At 35.7% G+C, this 13,574-nt stretch overlaps 1 protein-coding gene across 1 annotated transcript in view; it reads right to left on the minus strand.

The window, feature by feature from the left end:
- Nucleotides 1–895: 895 nt before the first annotated feature.
- Nucleotides 896–13,574, minus strand: part of LOC126969617 (dynein axonemal heavy chain 3) — a 70,768-nt gene continuing 58,089 nt past the window's right edge. Inside the window, exons 63-69 of the mRNA XM_050815162.1 lie at nt 12,636–12,886; nt 12,001–12,158; nt 11,364–11,523; nt 10,824–11,018; nt 10,206–10,414; nt 2,832–3,042; nt 896–1,406 (exon numbers count right to left, since the gene is read on the minus strand). Of these exons, the coding sequence (XP_050671119.1) occupies nt 1,110–1,406; nt 2,832–3,042; nt 10,206–10,414; nt 10,824–11,018; nt 11,364–11,523; nt 12,001–12,158; nt 12,636–12,886 (1,481 nt within the window). The 3' untranslated portion in view covers nt 896–1,109. The remainder of the gene's footprint in view (nt 1,407–2,831; nt 3,043–10,205; nt 10,415–10,823; nt 11,019–11,363; nt 11,524–12,000; nt 12,159–12,635; nt 12,887–13,574) is intronic.

The raw sequence follows: 13,574 nt of genomic DNA on the forward strand, positions 1-13,574 counted from the left end.
AATGACAAAAAATACTAATTTTACGATATAAATGACTAAGATTTGAGAAGAATTTGAGTTTTGAGAATGAGACCTTTTAATAAAATTATATTAGATTAATTTTAAACATTACATATCCTGCTCTACTCCCAAGGTGTGGTATCATTTAACAAGTCATTAATCCATATTAAAATATGTATTTTAGTATGTACTCTTTACCACACAGACATTTTTTGCAATAATTTAAAATTTCTCAACATTGAATTTTTGTGCTTTTTTTTTGCTATCGTTTTGTAAATGTGTAGTAAACTTATCCAAGTGATAGACAATTTACAAATATTGTTTGATGGTTATGAAGTTATTACTTAGTGAAATGATTTCAGCTGATATTGTAGCAATTTTTTTTTTTAATAATTTATATTATAAAACACAGTAAAGTTATAATAGGCAGTAATATAGTGTGAATTTGCTTTTGTGATCATTATTCTCTTTTTTATATGAATTTTTTCCAAAAGATTGCTTCAAATACATGTATATTATATATGTATGTACATATCATTCCAACTGTTGTACAGCCACATTCAATATTCAATCTAATTTAATATTTTTTCAATTTATAGATATTTGAGTAACAACACATTGGTTACCTCTGTATTGAAAAATTTAATGATCTATCAAAAAGTGCTCACTTTTGACTATCCTAGCTTTTGACTATTATTTCCAACAAAATGATGTTTAGATAAAGGTAGTAATTTAATATTATGAATATCTATATTTTTATCTGCAGCTTATAAATTCATACATGCATATTATTAACCATATTACAACCCTTCAGTGATTCATCTGCTATACCAATTAATTTATAAATTATTATTTGAAATTAATTAATTATTAAATGGAAAAATGAAACAAAATGTGACTCATAATTTTTTTATTAGACTAGATAATTATCACAGTACATTATTATTATATTTGGTTAAAATAAAGGATCATATTATCTAAGTAACATAAAAATCTTAAAATTCTGCAGCAAATCTTCATCCATAAATCAGTGGTATTAGTTTGCCTATCATACAACAATACAAGAGCCCTGTTAAAATTACCAGTGAATATAATACTATAAAATGCTCTTAATCATCAAGCTGAGTGAGGCTTGCTACTCCCCTGTTTATCCAATGCTTCTGCGGTATATCTGACAAAAGAGTGATGTACATCACAAAATTACTTGAATGACCCGTAGTAGCTAGTACTCCCCTCCTTTCACTTGTTTTATAGATGGGACAAAAATAGCATGGTGGTGGGTTGAAGTTGACTATAAGAGCTGGTTGGAACCAGATTATTGGGATGGTGTCAAATAAAATCTTGGGGTAAGATTCATCAAGCTGCATTGTCTCTCTATTCCATCTTGCACCTTCTAGGAACAGACCCTGTTGATTAGATAATAACATAATAATAAAAATATACTATGTACTTTAATTAAAACATACATGAGTATATAAATAAAGGTAGACATAAAATAAATGCTTGTCATGGGTTAAACAAGTATTACATATTAAGATAACAAATCCAACGCATGCTAAAGGCCCAAAAGGGCCGGCAACGCTCTTGTGATTCCTCTGGTGTTGCAAGGGAATAGGGGCGGCGGTGATCACTTAACAGCAGGTGAGCCGTACGCTCGTTTGCCCTTTCTTCCATTAAAAAAGACAAAAGAAGGCTCAAGTTGCAGGTTAACCACTAAAAAGAACCCATTTGTCGTATTCGACATCAACCGATTGATTGTCTGGAATTTAAAAAGCAAAGACAAACTAGACTCGAAGAAGCTGGGCGTCATAAATAGAACACGGAACTACTTCAAGCCGGCTCACATTCTATGGCTACAAAGCGCAGGGCCGTCCACGTGTGGAGTATTGCTCTCACTTCTGGTCTAGTGTACCTTTATATCAAATCAAAATATTTGATAGCGTGCAACGCAGAGCTGCTAGGTCACATGGCTTTGCGTAGAGACGTTGCTTCATTGTGTGTCTTCTACTACATTTATCACGGATAGTGTTTCAAAGAGCTGTTTGACCTGATTCCTGTCGCCAAATTCCACTTTTGCACGACACGCTTGGATAACATCCCCACCATCTGGATGTCTAGCGTTCCTTTATAATACGGGTTTCAAGTAATTTTCTTCGATGTAAAACCTAGTTATAGAATAGGCTTAATTGCGCTGTTTTTCGATTCGATATGGGTTGAAAAATAAGCGCTTACACTTTTAAGGCGAACAAAGCTCTTGTTATTCCTCTGATGTTGCAAGAGAATGTGGGATTGATCACTCAGCATCTGGTACGTTCGTTTGTCCTCTCCTCTTCCATAAAAGATAAATATTTGATTATAAATACGTCAAATATACCATCACAACATGTACATTACTCACCCATACATACACACTATGCTCGTGATCGTGTTTATCCAATTTTTGTGTTTGCTTGTAAATAAATATTTATCATTATTATATATATACACCAGTAATCAATGAAAAATGGATCATTCTTGTCTCGACCTAAAAACTACCTTCTATCCATGACTTCCTTCCTATCGGCAATTGGTTTCGCGCTCTCTCGAGAGCTCCCTCTTAAAGATGTAATGAACCCTATATTGATATCTGTATCCTTGACAATAATTGCGCAAAATTTTTAATTCATTGCGCGAAATTGCAGTTAAAATGTGAAAGCGTCACAATCAATCAAACTCATACTGCATAATATTAGGATACTTACCTTGATTTTAATATATCCGGGTATATTAGTTATAATAATTACATTTATATGTATCATACTTAATTATAAACTCAGCGAGACGATACCAACCTTACAGTAGACTCCAAAAGATGGCTCCTCCTCACATTCGGACTCCAGGCTGGTGATGGTGAACTCAAAGTGCACCTGGTCGATGGGAATCCTGTTGTGTCGCGAGTAATTCTGGAGCACGCCGGTGAGGAACGACTGCGTGAAGTAGAACCCTGACAGCCAGAACACGACAGGCGGACCCTCGTCTATCCAGTCTTGTAGAAACTTTAACCTTTAAAGTAAACTAATTATTTAACAGTATTTCTAATAATACTCTACAATATAAGAATGATGGCATTATACGCTGTTTCTTCCTTCTTAAGACCTCATTTAATGTTTTTTTTCCGGCTAGGGTTATGTAACTTGTTATGCGTACTACTCAGTTAACGGCAGTTTATCCGGGCGCGGTTGGTGCGCCCCGCGCTGCTAAACTGTAACCAACCATAGTTTCCGCTTCAGAATACAAATACTATTTATTCTTTTAATATACCTACGTAATATGTGAAACAACTACATCCTAAAAGTGGGGGAATGCAATTGGACCATGATTCTGAATAAGTAATTGGCACTGAAGCTTTCCAAAATAAAAAAAATATATATTGCTAATTTTTTTTTTTTTACTATAAAAATGCAATGCATTCCGTTTATGAATCATAATCATATCATCTCTTTTAATAGTCCCTAGAATTATAAAAAACAAATATCAGAAATGTATTTCGCCACAACAGCTGACAGCGTCAGAAACGTTGTACAAGTGATATTGACCCTTATTACTTTCGAACTGTACATTGCATTACAATGCTGACTTAAAAAGTTTACAACAAATTTGAAATATTTTTCTGCAACTACGGAACGTCAATAGCTATGATTCAGTTATTGGGAGCTCTACGGAACACTTCTGTATTCGGAGGTTTTCTGGTTACACCCGGTATATTATATATACTTAGTGCTTCATTACACAACACGGGAAAAATCCTTTATCAGTCGAAGTAAAGCATATAGTGTTGAACTAGACACATCGTTAATTTTACAACAAATCATCTCTTGCTTATAAAGTTTTGTAACCAAAACTTTTAATATTTAATAATGTGATTTCAAAACTAAGGTTTTGTCGAGTTAATAAATGTACCAAACAAATGTGTTACGAAATTCAAAAGATTTTTTCAAAAACGTTTGTGTGGTAAAGCTTACAGCCAGCTGTCTCATAAATAACTTTCTTAATCTTACCACACGTTGGGAGTGAAGCTATATTTTAATGAATAGGTAGGTACATTTGATTGTAGCGAAATTTTACCCACGCGGTGTGATACATTATGCAGTGTAGTAAGTGATTTTATATCCTATTATGGATAAAAATATTAGAATTTGAAGTTACGAATGGAGTACCCACTGACTATTAGTTACTATTTGTTCTACTAGATACATAAATAAAAAATAACTATGTTTTAATTAATTTAAACGTTTATAATGTAATTTACACTAACCAATAATAATAGTAATAGAATATTTCAAGTTTCAAAATATATCAGAAATCAGTAGGTACCTACCGGCATGGTAGTGCAGTATTAAAAACATCAGTTGTTGGATAACTTGTCTGAATCTTGTACCCTAGCCGTTCTAAATCATTTTTATAAGAATATTTCAACATTTGTTTTCAGCAGCCTACAATAATGTCGGACGATGAATGTAACAAAAACATATGGGCCGCCGAAGCAGAAGCGGTCATCGCCGACATTAGCAAACACCTCAAACATGCCAAAGTTTCAACTACCCTGCATATGTCTAACTGTGTGATTCAACCGGTTTACATAAACCTGACCACGCTGGAAGATCTCAGTTACTGCGTAGAGATGACAGCGGCAGGGTTCAGGGTGGTCGGCCGGAAGTACGACGACGTGACCCTTTCAAATATTGAGGATACGAGGTACGAGACGCCGTACGCCTTGTTGAATAGTATTAGTCAGAAATACAGGGAGTCGTTTGGGGGCGAGCTTATGAATAAATTGCTGGATTTGGCTAAAAATTCCGATGACTAATGGGATCTGAACTTGAATATATTTAACATCTTATAGGGATCTAAATAAATGTTGTGTTGATATACATGTCTAGTGTGTAGTGAGACCGAATCATAACTATCACATAGTAGGTGTAACATTACCAGTACAATGTTTTAGTTTTAAAGAGCATCCGTTCCAACGTTATCTTACCATAATTTTGTCGTCATGGCATCACAAATCACTACAATCAAATTATTATTATTACCTCAAAATTGTGTGTTCAATCCCTGTGTGGAACCTGTTGTGATCAATCTGAGGGTAGATTTATATTTTATCTTACTACATAGTATTGTATTTGAGTTTCTTTATACATAATATAAGGACATAGATAGGACATCGTTCGCAGTCTGATAGCGGAACGGCAAAAGTGTGCTTAAGACAATGTAAGCATATTTCAATTAAATATACGTAATCGGAACTGAATAAATATGTTACATTACAGCTTTTTGATCAAGAATATTTTAAGAACTGTATAAATTAAATTGTGTAACCAAAATGTTTGGTATTTTTATGTAATTTATATATTTAATCCCAGAAGTGAGGTACATACATACATACATATCCTACATTAACTTAATAACAATTTGTGTAGTAAATGCGGCAATGTATAGATATAGCAGTCGGAGCTTATTGTTGTGTAATTTGTGACATGTTCCATATTTCGTTTTTGTTTTTGACAGCGTGATTTGTCTATATGTTATCTATATTTGTCTGTAGAACGTCATTGACTTCGTCAAAACTTAGGGTATGTTCCGATATGCACTGGGACCACTGTACAGTGTGACGTCAATTTAGTATACATTGAAGCCGTTCCTTTATAGTTAGTTATACTGGTTACTATTTAAAACGGACGGCAATCCCCTAAACTGTCAGCCGCATTTTTTGACGCAGCATTCAAATGAGTGTATTAAAGTTTTCTAGTTCATTAAAAAAACTGTTGTTGGAGTACTGTCAAATTAAAAATATTTGGGATTAAACTGTAGGTATTGTTTATAAAACGTTAGGCACTTGAGTGGTTTTGACTGATCACGTGATCAAAGTAATGCGAGTTCCTTACCTCGAAAACGCCCGTGCTCACAGTAGAATATGGCGGCGATTTATGACGTCATATATATTTTCTGTAGGTACTGCGGTAGTATACTGGCAGTTCATAACGGAACGAATTTTTCTACAGTGATAGCACTGTGCAGTGCTCGCAGTGCATATCGGAACATACCCTTAATGTTATAACGGAGTTATACTAAGTTCCTAACTCTTCATACGACTGAACACTATAGCCATTTTACTCGTAATGCAAGACAACTTCTTTTTGAATGGATGTATGTTAAAATTAGGAAATATTTTACACGAATTTAATGTACAATGGTAGGTATAAGTTCTGTCCAGGTCCAGACTTCTGTCTTGAAAAATTGTATTATTTACAAATTGAGTGCCGCGCATTTCAACGCGAAATAACGCCTCTATTGTGTTGACAACATTCAAACTACTGGAAATATTTTAACTTAATCTTAAATCTCAATAAAGCTTTTAAAAGTGGACTCTGTGTTTGTCAATCGCAAATGTCCAAGGGTTGTCAGAAATGGCAAAATAAATTCAATGTGTTAGTACGTAATCATATAATTAAATTAAGTACATAATTAAATATGCCTTATCACTTTTACATGTGTTGCACTGCCAGATATTATTTACGTGTCACTTTATTGTTAGATGTTTTCAGTTTTCTATTATTAAATTCAATAACGTATTGTATTCGTATTCGGATGAACAATTTCGTTGTAAAAAATTGGAATTACCTGCATAGTCGTGATTGTTATAGGTACGTTTATTTCTCTAAAATATTGATTACCACATAAATGAAATAAGTTCTGCCTAAAATGGTTTTCTATTTCTTCACTGTGGTCAATAAATTAGTTGGCCGCCAAAGGAATCCCGCGAACCTACTGTACGCACGTTGGCGCAAGGAAAAGTTACACAGTTGCGTCTGTCCTTAGAGTTTGATTGCACAAACCATAGACTAACATTACGCTAACGTATTGACTATAGACAATTAAAGCGTGCAAGAGAGAACATCTCTAACAGAAGTACAGCAAGATAGAAACGGAAAGCGAATCTATTGTTACTGTAACAGATTTTAATTGACAAGTCGTAACTACGCTTGGAATTAGCTCCGTAGTGTTTTGAATATTAAACAAGCTAACGTGAATGTTGTCAATGTGTGACAAATTTACGCATTTTCGGGCTTCGGCGGGTCATTTATACGCTAGTATATTACAAGTCTATGGCTAAAAACTATCGGGGGCTTTGTGTGTTAAAAATACTGACATTTTGATCTGACCTACAATGCTGATTCCCCGTTGGTACAAAGTTCAAAGATCTTGTGGTATTTTTAAGTATTAATTTGATAAAGGTACATATAGAACAAGCGCAGGAGAAACACTTGAAGTTATTATAAATTACTATTAGGTAAAAACGACATTCGTAATTTGATTGCAAACAAAATAACTTTTATTTTAAGAAATTATGTGAACACGCAATTATTAACGCTATTGTTAATAATAAAAATAAACTTTCAATCCACTTTTCCTATTCATATAATATCAGTAGATATACGTTTATTTCCAATAGCATTTTCTGTAATCTATACTGGATGGTTACAGTAAAGCTGCTTGTATGTACTATGTATACCCTTCGACAAACTTCTAGTCCGCTCTGAAGTTCAGCGCGCTACTGTTTGCGCAGATACTTACCTACATTCCAGATTCGCCTATTCAAGACCTTATTTTATTACTGCGCAACTATTCACGGCAACATCGGATTGAACCAGAACTTTGCCGAGGGATTCAGTTATTTTACTAGCTTCTTAGTTCTTTCGCTATAATGCTTTAAAAATCCGAATAGTGATTTTTGATGATAAAATGTTTTCAACTTGTCGATAATTACATGTTATAATTGAGTTAAATCGATAGTTGAATGTAAATCTATTCTATAACTGCATGCACCTAGTATTTATTTTTTCTTACAAAATACATAATATAGAATTCGCTCCGAAAGTGAACAGACATTTTAACTTTATAAATAAGAAAGGAAAATAATAATTGTGCTCAACGAAGAGATGAGCCGACGTGAAGCGCATCTAATTAGCTGCTCAAGTCTAAAGATAAATTAATATTTTATTAAATTATGTAAATGACAAAAAAGACTTACCTATTGTTTGTATTGTAGACTGTAGTACATGTGCAATAAACGTGTCGCAACTAGTCGAGTAAGTGCAGACTGAATAGTTAAACTATATGTACCTACACTTTACAACAATTTCTGTAATAATAGTGAGTGTTTTGATAACATTAAAGTATTATTGTGATAAAAAGTAAAAACTGTCTTTCATTGTGTTCAATCCAAATACCTACTCTTTTATTTTCAACCAGTCCTACGTCGAAGTGAACAAGAATATACCTAATATTATATTACCTATAGGGTTGAACTACGGTTAAGTTTAGGGGCGCTATTGAGTAGAAAGCCAGTAAAAAATTGCACACTGTAGGTAGTATGATATTATTGATACCTATGCAAATGAAACGAGTTCGTTGCGACGGTTTTAAATATATTTACGAAATTTAACATTTTTCGTAAGTAAGTAAGTATAGGTATGTAAGTGGTGTTTACATAATATGAGGCGGCAACTCTCGATTGTCCGTTTTTTTATCTAACCGATGGATAACCGAGAAATATTTAAAAACATAACAATGTAATGTTAGGTTTACTAACTTATATCCGAGTGATCAAAACGCTGCTAACGGCTGTCTTTCATTTACTTCAAATCAAAAAATTTCGTTCTAGCGTACCTATGTGCTTACGTAGGTAAAGGCACGTAGTTACGTTACCTACATTCCGTTTTAGATTAGAATAATGAGTGAATTGGTCCGTAAATAATTCAATGGATTATTCATTAAAACCCATTGAGCTGTCTAGCGGCGAGTCAAGATAATTGCATATCTTAATTATTGGAATAATCTATCCTTGAGGATAGTCTTGTATGCGTAAATATAATATAGTATGTAAATATAGATATGCTTGGAAACGAAACGCGTCGAGTCTAGTAAAATTTCTCTCAAGGCTGATTTAGACTAGATCAGTTACCCTGCTACGAAAAAAAATTTGAAGCTAAGTCTCTATAGCTGACATATTTTACTTAGTTTGGTGAAGCTTATAGAAAAGCTAAGTCGTACATACGGAATAATTTTCACCCATTCATTTTTTATTTATAGAAAAAGGAGTACAAGCGAGCGTACGGTTCACCTGGTGTTAAGTGATCACCGCCGCCCACATTGCAACACCAGAGGAATCACAGAAGCGTTGCCGGCCTTTAAGGAAGATGTGCGAGTTTTTTTTGGAGGTACCCATGTTGTATCGTCCCGGAAACACCGCACAAGGAAGCTCATTCCACAACTTTGTAGTACGTGGAGGAAAGCTCCTTGGAAAGCGCACTGTGGATGACCGGATGGTGGGGATGATATCCTTATTTTGCGGCGTGTTGTGCGAAGTTGGAATTCGGTGACAGGAATCAGGTGGAACAGCTCTTGGGAACACTCCCCGTGATAAATGCGGTAGAAGACACACAATTAAGCCACGTCTCTACCCATGCCAAGTGATCCAGCCGCTCACAGTGCACTGGGTCCCCGACAATTCGACCCGCTCTGTGCAACGCACACGGTCAAATGGATCGAGCTGAAACTGGGGTGCGCCAAACTAGAGATGACAGCAATAATATGTGGCCGGACCTGAGCTTTGTAGAATGTGGGCCAGCTTGAAGTATTACCGTGGTCTATTTATGACGCCCAGCTTCTTCGAAGCCAATTGGCTTTAACCTACAGGTAACCATGGAATCATGTATATGGATTTTTTCACTTGTTGGAAGAGTTGACGGAAATTTAAGAAGAAGAGATATCTACTCAGAAACTATTTTCGGTAATTGTTGTAATTGGATGATGATACGATGACAGGAAACTCATTTTTTAAAATCAATCGAGTTTTCCCAACGAGTTTCGATCTTGCGGAATATAAAATTACTATATACATATAATATCTGAGAAAAAAAAGTAGAAGGCTATTTTAGCCTTTTTACAACGGGGAGGCTTAGAACTAATTCATATTCTGGATATATTTTTCAAGCTTGCGTGGCCTTTTAACATTATAAGCTAAAAGCCTCTGAGTTTCATTTGTGTAAATAAAACAAAATGTAAGTTTTAAAGAGAGCAAGCACTTATTCAGAGTACCTTACCTTGCCTTTGGGTAGTATTAGGTCAATAATTAGGATATACCTGTAGTGAAATATTCGTACCTGGACAAAAAGTCGGCGACATACGAGCCGAGCGGCTTCATGGAGGGGTAGGACTTGGACATCCAGGCGGCGGGCACGATGCCCTTCACGAAGGCGTTGTTGCACTCCTCCAGCTCGGCGCTCATGATGGCCAGGCCCTGCGCCGCCAGGTACACACCGTGCAGCGTGCGAGCCACCACGCTCAACAGCCGGTTGTAGCGGATCAACTCCTGAGTACAGGGACTCAATTTTCACACGGGAGTATTTCGATATTACGACGATGATGATGATGATGTCACGGATTTTTTTTTCACAAATATTATTTCATGGCAATTCTAGTGAGCAAATGTATACAATTGTTTCAAAGAATGCAAAAATATTTAATGCAAATTAAGGTATAAGTATACTATAAAACAATAAATATATAATAAACATAACATTATGTGGCTTTAGGTATTAATGAGAATCCAGACACAGTACTTATAGAAAAAAGAAACTATGTTGCGGAAGAAAGTTCTAGACCAACCATTTTCCAGACGTATAAAGTGTGAAATATAAATAGGTAGTTCTTTGCGAAATACCTCTTCCGCGGCACATAAAATGTATAATTGCTAATATAGAGAGGACAGCAGTAGTGACCTGTTTGAGCACCGTGTTCATGCTGTTGTAGTACTGCACGGGGTACTTGAGCGACACCTCGTACACGTCGTAGGGCGCCGGCAGCCTCGCCTCCATGTCGCGTGTCAGCTCCACCACGCCGCCACCTTCGGCCCCGTCGGCGCCTCCGCCCCCCGACGTGATGCTCGTCTGGGTCAACAGGCACCCGAACAGCAGCTGAACGAGGCCATGTATCATTATAATATACTGTAGCTTGTGCGGGAGCATACTGACATACATACACTTTAAAACTTCACAGAGCAACTATAGTTCGGAAATTATGCCGTCGACATTAATAATCGTTAGAATTACAATTGGTTATTGTTATATTTTATTCGCAGACAGTCAAATTTTGTATTATAATTTAACAAACAGATATTTCTCAACGAAGTTTGTTCACACAACCTACTGGTAAATATGGAATGGGAGCTTTTAAAAAGTATTATTATAATCCGGCGATCGGCAAATTTTTCATGAAATGTAATTATCGTCAAAGAGGAGTGGAGCGAAAATGCAACTTACACCGGCAGTTTCTTTATTGTCCTTAGTGATGTCGGCGTTTTCATGTAAGCCGAACACCTCAGGCCTGGCGATGAGCGGTAGCGCCTTGATGTGCTCCAGCACGGAGTTGTAGTCCATGCTGGGCGGCATCAGGTAGTCCCCGCTCGGAGAGAACGAGTAGCTGGACATGTTGATGAACACACAGATGTGGACTTTATGTATTTAAATATGCGATATTAATGACATCATTTTCAATTGTTTTCACTAAGAAGCAATATATTATGTTATTACGTAGTAATAAAATTACTACAGTTGAGACTGCATGCTAAATATACTATGTCTATAAGGCACTTATTATAAATAAACAAGGAATACAGGATCTGTACATAATAAATAAAATTCTGTTTATTTATGTCAATAGTATTTTATAACATCAAGAATTATTTCGTAAAATATGCTCTCTCATAAAGAATATGTCCATACAAAAGAAATATTGGAAATAAAAATAATGAATAAAAAAAAAATATAGGTCCCAAATCGAAATAAAAACTATCCTATGTCTCAAGTTGAACTAAACTGCACTCCATGATCCCTATTAAATCCCGTTCATTAGTTTAAGAGTTCACATAAGTATATATATATATATAAGCGTTTATACTTCGGATCACCGGTGACATCCTCGTTGTAGAAGATAGAAAGAAGCGATATGATGAGCCTTCGATCCTTGTCATCTGTCACGCGGCCGCCGTAGTTACATTCTCCCGCCAGATAGTTTAAGGCTTCGAAGGGCGTCTCTGTGTACTCCGTTAGGAACATCTGGTGATATCAGAACATATTTTTCGTGAGGTATTTAAAGGTTATAGACATTGCGGGTCACATAATAGGTACTATCTGACACTGTAATCCTAAATCATTTCACCAAATACCTATTATCCAAGTAAAGCTAGTTTTACAAGTGCTCTATTTCTGGGGTGAAGACTGCAAGACAAGACTTAGGTATACATAAAAACCCTTAGCCCATTTTTAACGAACAAATAAAACTACTTTATATTTCCCAGATTGATATGACTCTTTTCCTCCTTAAATACGGGCACTGCACTTGTGAATCATCTGATTTTGCACATGAGTAAGGGCAACCACTGACAATAAGCCTACCCGTCGTCATGTTCCTGCTATACCATAACTAAACCCGTCTGCAGGGTGCATTCAGCTGTGGATCGTAAATCAGTTGTAATAACATATTCAATTAGCCTTTATAACCTTATCATACAGCATGACAGAGCATCCATTCACCTGCAGCTGCATAATGCAGATCCTGAGGTCGCTCTCGTTGAACTCGTACTGGATGTTCCAGCCGAGCGGTCCGAAGGCGCGTCTCTCCTGCACTATCGCGTGGAAGAAGCACAGCGCAAACAGCAGGCGTCTCCACTCCTCCGTGCGGGGGCACGAAATGTAGAACTCGGGGTCGCAGATCGGGTCTGATATGTACGAGCGGTATATGTTGTTCTTCAGTCCTTTCGGGGCCTCGTTGGTCATTTTTACTCCTAGAACAAAACATGTTCTATATCACCTACCTACATGTTAGGTTCCAGCCGAGCTCTTCAATAAAAATCGCAATTTTGACATGTTTTGTGAATATAGACTTTTACTGCTCGAAAATAATAATAATAATAATTTTTCTTATAAAAATTAATTAAAAGTGCTTCTTATTAATTTTTTCTATTGATAATTTTTTCGAAAAGCTTTACAGTCCAGTTAAAATTAATGTGTCAGCCACTCAAAACTTCAATAGCTTTGAAATGACAAGAAATTAAATACCTGTGCATTCTATTTATTAAATTTAATTTTGTAAATTATTTATTAGAATTATATATTTTTCCTTGTCATTGTAATGTGAAGTACTAAATAAATTATAAGAAAGTGCAACTCCACTACTCAAGGTCTATTACAGACCCTCAGCTTCGCCTTGTGCGTACAATTTACACTTTCGTAGGACTCAACAAAATATCTTACCCTATTTACTAAATAGTCAATCTCAATTCTAAAAGATGATTGGTTGATGATGACTAGGTTTTGGGTAAAGTTGCCTGCCATCAAGAAGTTCTTCCCGAACGGATAGGTAATCATTAGAAATCTTATTTTATATTTTATTAGAGAAAAACTGACGTTCACCCGATGGAAGGTGATAAGCCCTTCCAATTACAATACAGCATCGCTAAGGATTCTTGATTG

Source organism: Leptidea sinapis, chromosome 18, assembly GCF_905404315.1.
Source record: "Leptidea sinapis chromosome 18, ilLepSina1.1, whole genome shotgun sequence".
Lineage (NCBI taxonomy): Eukaryota > Metazoa > Arthropoda > Insecta > Lepidoptera > Pieridae > Leptidea > Leptidea sinapis.